The 9,953-nt window shown below is 37.9% G+C and overlaps 1 protein-coding gene across 1 annotated transcript in view; it reads left to right on the plus strand.

Annotated features, from left to right (window-relative positions):
- DNAH7 (dynein axonemal heavy chain 7) overlaps positions 1-8,365 on the plus strand; it is a gene marked incomplete at its 5' end in the record, with an annotated part of 117,347 nt that extends 108,982 nt beyond the window's left edge. The window contains 7 exons of the mRNA XM_082483985.1: positions 1,132-1,317; positions 1,844-1,981; positions 2,595-2,825; positions 4,112-4,264; positions 6,115-6,292; positions 7,694-7,797; positions 8,148-8,365. Coding sequence (XP_082340111.1) covers positions 1,132-1,317; positions 1,844-1,981; positions 2,595-2,825; positions 4,112-4,264; positions 6,115-6,292; positions 7,694-7,797; positions 8,148-8,354 — 1,197 coding nt within the window. The 3' untranslated portion in view covers positions 8,355-8,365. The remainder of the gene's footprint in view (positions 1-1,131; positions 1,318-1,843; positions 1,982-2,594; positions 2,826-4,111; positions 4,265-6,114; positions 6,293-7,693; positions 7,798-8,147) is intronic.
- Positions 8,366-9,953: the final 1,588 nt, after the last annotated feature.

Below are 9,953 nucleotides of genomic sequence, written 5' to 3' on the forward strand. Positions count from 1 at the left end.
CTAGGCAAGAGCTGTGGATTCAGCTCCCGGGGATGTTACTGCAAGCTGTAAAATGTCATACTTACTTAAACACTTAATTGCTAACTGCGATTCACTCGATGATAGGGATAATACTAGACCCTGCACTGTTGCAGGTTAATAACAACCTTGATCTATTTGTGTTAATTTGGCAGATGGCATTTCCTTCCCTGTTTGTGGAGCTAGGCAGTGTTTCATAGAAGCCTCTCTGGAATTTTCTAGCAATACATGACACTTCTTTGTGTTTCAGCTTCCTAAGCAACCCACTATGGCCAGAATCTGTTAAAAGTTCTGGCTGGGGACAGGAAGGGGGTATTATTTTCAAACCACTGTCAGTTGGATGTGGTTTTGGTTATCAGTGTGGCTAATAGGTGATTCAGACTGAGAAAGCAACTTCATAAAGGTGTTTCTTTTCCTGCAGGAGAGTGAAGGGGGAGGTCTGAGAGGGATGCCCTCGGCTTATATGACCAAAGCTTATGGGTAAATGTAGTGCCTAGCAGGGAGGGAAGCATTTTTTTTTTTTTCCTGAAAGATAATTTGTATGCAGTAAACAGAATTCTTGGTACTGATTTGCTTTATCTCAGTTCTCAGCATATCACCTGCTCTTGCCATGACTTCCTGTAAATAATTTATCTCTTAACACTCATAATTTATTCCTTTTGGGTGCCTAAGAGAAGTCTAGCTTCTCCCAACCTCAAGATTTTAAACATGTTTGATTTTCTTTTTCTAAAAAAAGTAAGAAAAAACCCCAAAGTTATGAGGACAGCTATGGCCCTGTGACAGCATACATTTATTTTAGAAGTATGTGTAGCCAAACAAGTAGAGATTGTTTTGGAAAAGTTTTTCATAAACTTATACTAGGGGAGTTCCAGCTGCATTACTATGGAAATTTTTGGTGCTGTTATTCTTCAAAAGAAGCAATGCTGGGTGGCTTGATAGATGATTATTAAAGTAGTTGAAGATCAGGAGATCAGTGGTACAAGCATGAACTAGCAGAAGTAAATAACAGCTTTTAAACTTTCCAGTGAGAATTCTGAATTACTTCCAAATAAAGTATAATTATACCAGAAGTGCCAGGCTGCAGTCCAGATCATTGTCTTGCCTTTTTTTCAGGAAGTGCCATATGATGCTCTTCGCTATATGACTGGAGAATGTAATTATGGTGGCAGAGTCACTGATGACTGGGATCGGCGTACACTCCGTAGCGTTCTAAACATGTTCTTTTCCTCAGAAATCATTACAAATGTAGATTATAAATTTGATCCAAGCGGCCTTTATTTTGCTCCTCCTGAAGGAGATGTAAGTATCCCAGAACAACAAAATTACCAACAGCTTATTTTTTTCAAAAACAGATCTATTCTTACTCACATTGGTATGTGTCTCGGTGCTTACTGCTGTCACTGATCACTTTTTTGGCTTACTCTCACATTCTATTGGAACTTGTTTCAGTGACTTCTAAGAAATGGAAATGATGCAAAAAACCACCCCAACTACTACCAACTAAAGTGGGTAGTGTGCGAGCAGTGGGCCCAGTAAAGGGCTGCAGCCCCTTGCTCTGTGTATCTTACTGGGTAAGAGAATTTGCAACAGCTGTCAGAAATTTTGTCAAAAATTATTTAAACAAAGGCAATCCTTTGTGAAGAAAGGAACTTGTGAAGCACTGTCAGCCCCTGTATTTCCTTTTATATCTTAGTTTACATGCTGTATTCATTACACTAGGAAAGTTTGTAGTGGTTTTGAGACACAGCTTGCAGCCTGTCATGGGTTTGTTTGGCTGTTTCTGCATCTCCTTTTTAGTATAAACTATTTATTTTCCTTTTTTCAGTACCAAAGCTATATTGAATATACAAAGACACTTCCACTGAATCCTTCCCCAGAGATATTTGGAATGAACTCAAATGCTGATATTACCAAGGATCAGTCAGAAACACAACTGTTATTTGATAACATTCTTCTCACACAGGTATGTAAAGAGTAAAAGTCACACACCATCTTACCATAACTTTCTACTCTATCTCCACATGATAGGTTCAGATTTCCCCCCTCCCCCCCCCAAGTTTTTATTGTACCTTATTGTGTTGTATCACCATTCTGGTGAAATTACTGTTCCACTTAAGAATCTTTTAAGGCTCTTTTGGTTTTGGTTTTTTCCTGACTGTCTTTTTAAGAAAACATAGCTTCTGTGATTGTACAGGCAGTATAGGTATCTTCTACTCCCCCAGCTTTTCACAATTTTCAACTTCTTGGCCAGTTTTAGTCCAGTCCAGTGGTGCTGATGGGTACATCAGAGACGGGGGAGAAAGACTGGTTTACAGTGGAACCAAGATTTCAGCAAAAAGCGAAGACACAAATCTGTAGGAAAGCACATTTTGTTTGTTCTTATATAACACCTATGACAATAACATAGGAAATTCTGAAAGAAATTAATTGCAATAACAGGGGAAGAAGGTTGGAACTGTAATGATCTTTTAAACAATGCCATTATAACAGCTCTATTTTCCTGCATTTTAACTACTCAGTCTCCTGAGTCCTCTTTCTTTTCCTCAAACAAAATCCGATTTTTTGACTTGTTCTAGTCTCAGGCATCTGGTGGTGGTACAAAATCAACCGATGAAGTTGTTCATGAAGTCACAGGTGACATCCTGAGCAAACTCCCTCCAAATTTTGACATTGAAGCAGCAATGAGAAGATATCCAACCACTTATACTCAAAGCATGAATACTGTGCTTGTCCAAGAGATGGGACGCTTTAACAAGTTATTGCAGACAATACGGGACTCATGTGTTAACATCCAGAAAGCAATAAAGGTGAGCTGAAGAGAACCTTTAAAGGCATGTACCTAGAACCTAAACTCAATCTGTGAGCTATTATATGTTATTATTCTCTACCTTAGAGAACTGACCCTGAAGTCAGATTCAGGTTGGTCTGTCAAACACTTTAAAGAATCCAGATTCCACACTGATTTGTTTTTCTGTATCTTAAAACTGATAGGAGTACAGTGGAGTATAAAAGTACTGTTGTGCCTACATAGAGAAACCAAAAGAGAAAGTTCTTAACTGCAGATTTGCTAGCAAATAAGACAGGCAGTAACTAGGTTCACATCTGTTTTTCTGCCTCACTGTCACAAAAGACTGAAGCACCTCACACAATTTCTTACAGATGAAAGCAGATCTCCTCAACACCTCAAACAGCAAATTACTCCCAGTGAGGATTCCAGTTAAGATATCACAGTCTAAAGTCAATGTCTGTTCTCAGTAGCAAGCAAAAGCTACAGCTGTGCAAAATACAGAAAAAAGCAGAAAAAAGTCAGTTTGGGTAATTTTTATTTATCCTATTATAGCTTAAGGCTGAGGAGGCATTTAAAAAACCAAAACCAACCAAAACAAACAGCACTCCTCTCCCTGTTAAAGCCAAACTACAAGCTGATGTAACTACAGCAATGTACATCCCAGAGTTTTGAGGAAACTTTAAATAATAATAAAAAAAGAGCATATACAGTTAGGAAAACTCAGAAGTGCTCTGGGAAGACCACATTTCTGCAGAAGGATGGCAAGGAAGAATTTTCCAGTATGGTCAGTTTTCTCCAAAGAAGGCTATGGACCTTTACCCTGCCCAATCTAGTGACTAACTCCCAAATCAGGCAGAAGACTGCAGTAACTTTTTAGGAAATCTATTATGTCCACTCTTCTTGTTTTCTGTGTTGCTCCTGTCTGACTTAGCTAGAAACTCATGGCATCTGATGGACAAAGAGCTATGTTGATTTTTAATCGTTAAAGCAAGGCTGATAGGATGAGGGGGGAATGGCTTTAAACTGGAAGAGGGTAGATTTCGATTAGATATCAGGAAGAAATTTTTCACTCCGAGGGCGGTAAGGCACGGGAACAGGCTGCCCAGAGAAGCTGTGGATGCCCCATCCCTGGAAGTGTTCAAGGCCAGGCTGGATGGGGCTCTGAGCAACCTGGTCTAGTAGAAGGTGTCCCTGCCTATGGCAGGGGGGTTGGAACTAGATGATCTTCAAGGTCCCTTCTAACTTAAACCATTCTATGAATTTATGAAAGTATTTTGATATCTTCCTTTCCAAAATTTCTTTTAGGGGCTAGTAGTGATGTCTGCTGAACTGGAAGAAGTGGTAAACAGCATTCTGAAAGGCAAAATTCCAGGACTATGGATGAGTAAGTCTTACCCAAGCCTCAAGCCTCTGGGCAGCTATGTGACTGACTTCCTTAACAGACTGAAGTTCTTACAGGTGAGCACACCCCATTTACGCAGTTTTGTTCAATGCCGCTTATTATTTTTGTCTATTGATGTCAGGTGACATATCCACAAGTGAACACACACGCACAAGTTACTTCCACTGAATAACTGACAGGTAAAGTTCAATTCATTTGTGTATCTGTTTCGCATAGCTGTTTGCTCATCACAGCATCTAATGAAGCACTACATTTTGCCACGTACCGTACACCTCATCAAGAGCGCTGCAGTACATCATTAATACTTGTATGACAGAGTTTGCCTTCTGAAGTGAATTTACTAAGGGCCTCTTAAATTGCATATAGATCTGGTGGTGGTAATGAAGTTAGTTAAAATAGAACTTAGGAAAATACTGTTGAGTTTCTTCTCCAGTGAGTAAATTTAAATTAGTAAAACATTTTAACACAAAATCTTATGTTGAAGTCAAACACCCAAGCTTTCAGTAGAGTGCTGGAGAAGAAAGCTGGATGAGTTAGGGAGAATCTGTGGGGTTCCTTCACCTGTAAGATTGCAGATTCCCCAAACTGACTTTAAATGAGTAACATCGAGTCTCACACCGTTCTGTGGCTTAGTAATCTCAATCAACCAAAGAAAACCAATCTCATAGCAGGTTGCCTACTACATACCTGTTGTAAGAACAGGTCCCAAGATAGACAAAAGATCTAAAACCAAAACTTGAAAGTAAATTAAACAAAAAATTACCACCACCACCACCACCCCCCCCCCCCCCCAAAAAAAAAAAAAAGTCAAAAGAAGCATCCAGTTTCAGGTCTAGGAGGATATTTACGAAATCTGCACTTCCAGACAACCTCTATTTTATGTTTTTGGACACACATTACGGAGTCAGCACACCTCAGTAACTTCCACTTTCATCTGTAGCAAGCCTGACAGCAATATGTGTAAAGAACAAAAGTGCCATTTCTTAAACAGAATCCAAGACAGAAATTAAACTTGTACAAATGGAAAACTGCCAGTAGCTATGAGGATGGTTTTTTTTTAATTTCTTCGGAGGAAACCTACTTATTAGTAGACAACTAGTTTAGTTGTCTTCATTGTAATTCTCTGCAGCGGATAATTGTAGAATTTTTTCAAACATTATTCAAAACTGAGGTTTGCAATGCAACAGATGTCACATATATTACAACCAAATCCAAATGATTTTTAAAAATCATCTTTATACAGAGGCCTCAACAGTGTAAGCTATTAAAAAAAAAATAAATAAACCAACCAAACCCCCCCCCAACAACAACAACAACAAAACCTCCCCATCCCACAAAATCAATAGAATTTTAATTAGGCCACATATTGTCCTCATGAAGAAATCCTCCCTCCTCATCTTCACCTTGCTCTACACACTCACAACACGTGACTTTGGCCCTGGAAGTGGAATAAAACTCTTTCAAAGAGAAAACAGCCTGCAAAAAAATGTCATTTGCACAGAGAAACAAAGGTGAATGCTGAACAGCCTTCAGTAACAAGGGAGAAAAGGAGAATTGAACACTCATTTGATGAACTTACAAGGACGATACACGTTTAACGGACTTACTCAGACTATCGTTAACATAAGCAAAGTCTTTCCAGACAACAGTGTTGGGGTTTTTCTCTGTGTGTGTTTTTTTTTTGTTTGGTTGTTGGTTGTTTTTTTTTTTTTTTTTAAACCAGAAGCTAGTGACATTTTAAACAAGTTGTTTAAAAAGACATGGCAGCCACCCAAATTTCCACTGCTTTCAGAAAAGAAAAAGACAATCCTGGATTCGCTTCTGCTGTTATTATAGCAAATATTTGCTTTCCTAAATAATAAAAGGCAGTGTTTTTTCTTTACTCCTCTTTCTTTTGCTGCTGCAGCTGTGGTATGAAAATGGACCTCCACCAGTCTTCTGGATTTCGGGATTCTTCTTCACTCAAGCGTTTTTAACAGGTGCCCAGCAGAACTATGCCAGAAAATACACCATTCCAATAGACCTACTAGAATTTGACTATGAAGTGCTGGAAGATAAGGAATATGAAGTTGCTCCTGAAGATGGTAAGTAAATGGATGACACAATTATCTTCTTTTGCTGATGTATTCAGAAGTTAGCATTAATTTTCAGACTCAGAGTTATGCAATTAAGTTAATGGATTCAGCTGGAAAACATCCACAACTGCACTGCTTGTGAGATGCACAAGAAGTGAAGTGGCAAAATACTATTTAAGTCGTTAAGAACTGCCATGATTAGTTCACCTCCTGGATTACCATGCGTATATAAAATAACACCAACAGAGGACACTCCTTACCCCAAACTTCCCAAGACAGATCAAATTTTCAAGTGATATCTAACTTGCTTCCCCCCCCCCCCCCCCTTTATTTCACTCCATTAGGATGTATGTCTGAAGACGCATATTTTCCTAAGCCAAGGAAAACCAAAAAACCAAACATTTAGTAGAGAAGTTGGGTATGCTACTATAACTGTCCCTGGAAAAACATCTTATGGATACGATCACAATGTGCAACTATTTTTATCAAAAACAACTTTATTATGTATTACTGACCTTAGGTTCCAGTTGCAGATATATTTGTTAGCTTGCCCTTCCTCAGAAAAAAAGGACAGATTAAACTGAACTGTTATTCATACTCTTTTTGATACTTTTCTGAGGATCAGTTTGACTGGAAGTTGTGTAAAAAGAAGAGCTTGGCAGGTCGCCTAGGAGAGCCACATCCAGTCTGTTTCGAGTCATTTTCTGTTGGGGCAGGTTTATTTTTTGTTTTAGAAGTTACAGTTTTCAGTATACAGAGCAAGAAGGTGCAAGTTTGATGAAAAACAGATGTTGCTGTAATTTACTGTTTTCTTCTGGACAGCTGACGGAATGACAGCTGTTATTCTGTCATGACATTGTGACATGTCAAAATAAAGATACTTAGGTTTTTTAAACATTTAAAGTTGTTATTTTTTTACGTTACTCCTTTAATGAGCCGCTTTAGAAAGGTATAAGCAAGTGGTAATTTGAAACATAAGCAATGAAATACTGTGATGACTAACTAGTCAAAGACTGTTTATAAGATCAAACCTCCAAATCTGGAAACATTTAAACTGACAATATGCAGAACATACAGAAAACTTTATAATAATGACAACTGCAAAAATGTGGTTTTTTACAGTGTCCTGTACTTTGGAATGATTTTTAACTTCTGTCACTCAAAAAGGCTGCATGCATTATGATATTGCCAGACATTTTAACTTTTATAGAATTGTAATCATAATAAATTGTAATAGAGTATAATATTGTGTTGTACTCAAAGTTACTTGATCATCGCTTGGTACACACAATATTGACAAAACGTCCCACACAATCAACTGACAGCAAAGTGTGTTGCACGAGCTGCTGCTCTCAGCTAGAAGACATTTTCAGTTTTTGCGTAACAGGGTATCTTTTCCAACTGATTCAGGGGTCTACATCCAGGGATTGTTCTTGGATGGAGCACGCTGGAACAGGCAAACTAAGAAGCTAGGAGAATCTCACCCCAAGATCCTCTATGATACAGTACCTGTGGTCAGTATCTTTCATTTGGTGACATTTTATTATATACCAACAAATACTGTAGTCTTGAAGGAAGTTAGCAGGCTAATTTTGTTTTGTGTTGAAATAGAAATTAGTGTCTCAGAGGAGCCGAGAATCCTCTGCTAATGACAGTGACAGGAAGCTTGGTGTTCTGTATTTTGGGAGCAGAAGCAATCTGCTAAGAACAAGGGAACAAGAAACGGGTTTTCAGGGCTGTCTGTTAAAAAAGCAAACAAAACAAAAAACTAACATCAAAATGCTTTGGCCAAGCCAAGACTTTCCCTGCTATTTTTTTTTTTTTTAACTGAGATGGAAAAGGATTATTTTATTCTTTACTGCAGATTTGGTTAAAGCCGTGTAAGAGAGCAGACATTCCACAGCGACCAAGTTACCTGGCCCCAGTGTACAAGACCAGCGAGAGAAGAGGGATCCTGTCAACGACAGGCCACTCCACCAACTTTGTCATCGCAATGACACTTCCTTCAGACAAACCACAAGAACACTGGATCAGACGGGGTGTGGCATTATTATGTCAGCTTAGCTCATAAAACGGTCACAATTTATGGAGGTAGGTGCATTTTCCAGATCACTTACGAGGAATGCGTGTCAGTCCTGAAATGCCACATAAAAAAAGGAATCAAAACAAGTGTGTTTACAATGTTGCATTTGTGCCTTTTTCATGAGATCTGAAACAAAATACTGAAATATAAAGGTGCACATTAAAACCCAATAAAAAACAACGAAAATATCTGCTCCTTGAATAATTTTATTTTCTGAAGGCTCCTTATTTATAAGGAACATACATAAAATGAACACAACACTGTTGACAATGAACAAAACAGCATTTGATCATTTCCAGCTTTATAAAATTTAAAAAAATGATTTAGTTATAACAAAAAGACTGATAGCTCAGCAAGTTATCTTGTAGGACCATAATCACATTTTAAACCATAGACTCAATTGTTAATGGGAGGGGAAATAAAAATAAAAATAATAATAATAAAAAAAAAAAAATCACACTGCATCTAGCAACTACAAGATTTTCTAAGCATAATCACAGCGGATTGAGTGCAATGTGATCTACATCAAAATTCACATGGGATGTCACACAGTGACAGCATTGTAATATACAAGTAACATTTATGCCCTCCAACAAATACTAGTTAAATGAGACTCTGGATTCAAGCAGAATGGAATGTTGAAGCCAAGTAGAAATGTAGTGGAATTCAGATTGTCTGTAACGTGACTCAAAAATGTACATTAGAATCATTTGGAATTCAGTACTGGTGGAATCATACAGAAGAAGTCACAGCTGTTACACTGCTCTTCATAACTTGTAATAAATACTAGAAAATAAAAGGAAACAACCTATATTTAATGAAAAATACAGTACCCACCTTCAAGGACCATGTTTTTCCCTTGTCTGAAGATGGTCTTGGAAGGAAGTTAACTATTTTCCTACAGAGGCAGTGTGTTAAGCTATAACCATATTCCAACTAATACAAAAGTAAATATACTACCTGAAATATAGAAATCTTCATTTGAAAAGAATTAAAAGAAATAAACTTTAAAAAATGGTTTGACAAAACATCAGTTCAACCACATAATGACCCCCTTATACTCGACAGAATTAACAGAAAGGAAAAATAAGGGTCAGTTTAATACATAAGAAACATAGGTTGTTTAAACTTAGATGCTCAGAAGGTATCCAGCAAGTTAAGTCTCTCTGAAAATGGTACTCAGTGACCTAACACGGGCACTAGAAAAAAATGTCACCCAGGATCTTTACACTGCAGAAGTTCAGTAATCTGAAGCTAACAACAGTGTGTTTGCTAATTAGGGTCCAACAATAAACGTGTCTAAAGAAAACCTGAGCTCAGAGCATGAAATGGCTGCATGCCCAAACTCTGGGCTTTTGGCTTCTTCACTGAAGAAACCATGCCCTTCTTTGAAATGGACCCTTAATACTGTTTCTTGATACTGCATTAGGAAGAAATACTGGCAAGAACCAACCGATATCCTTAAAATACATGAGCTGCTCTCAGTATAAACTAAATTGACCAATGAAGCTGCAGAAAGTAAAGGGCCACAGGAAACATACATTAACTTGAAATGGAATGAAGATACCAACTGGCTCTCATTAAAGG

Source organism: Vanellus vanellus (genome assembly GCF_965231255.1).
Source record: "Vanellus vanellus genome assembly, chromosome: 5".
NCBI classification, from domain to species: domain Eukaryota; kingdom Metazoa; phylum Chordata; class Aves; order Charadriiformes; family Charadriidae; genus Vanellus; species Vanellus vanellus.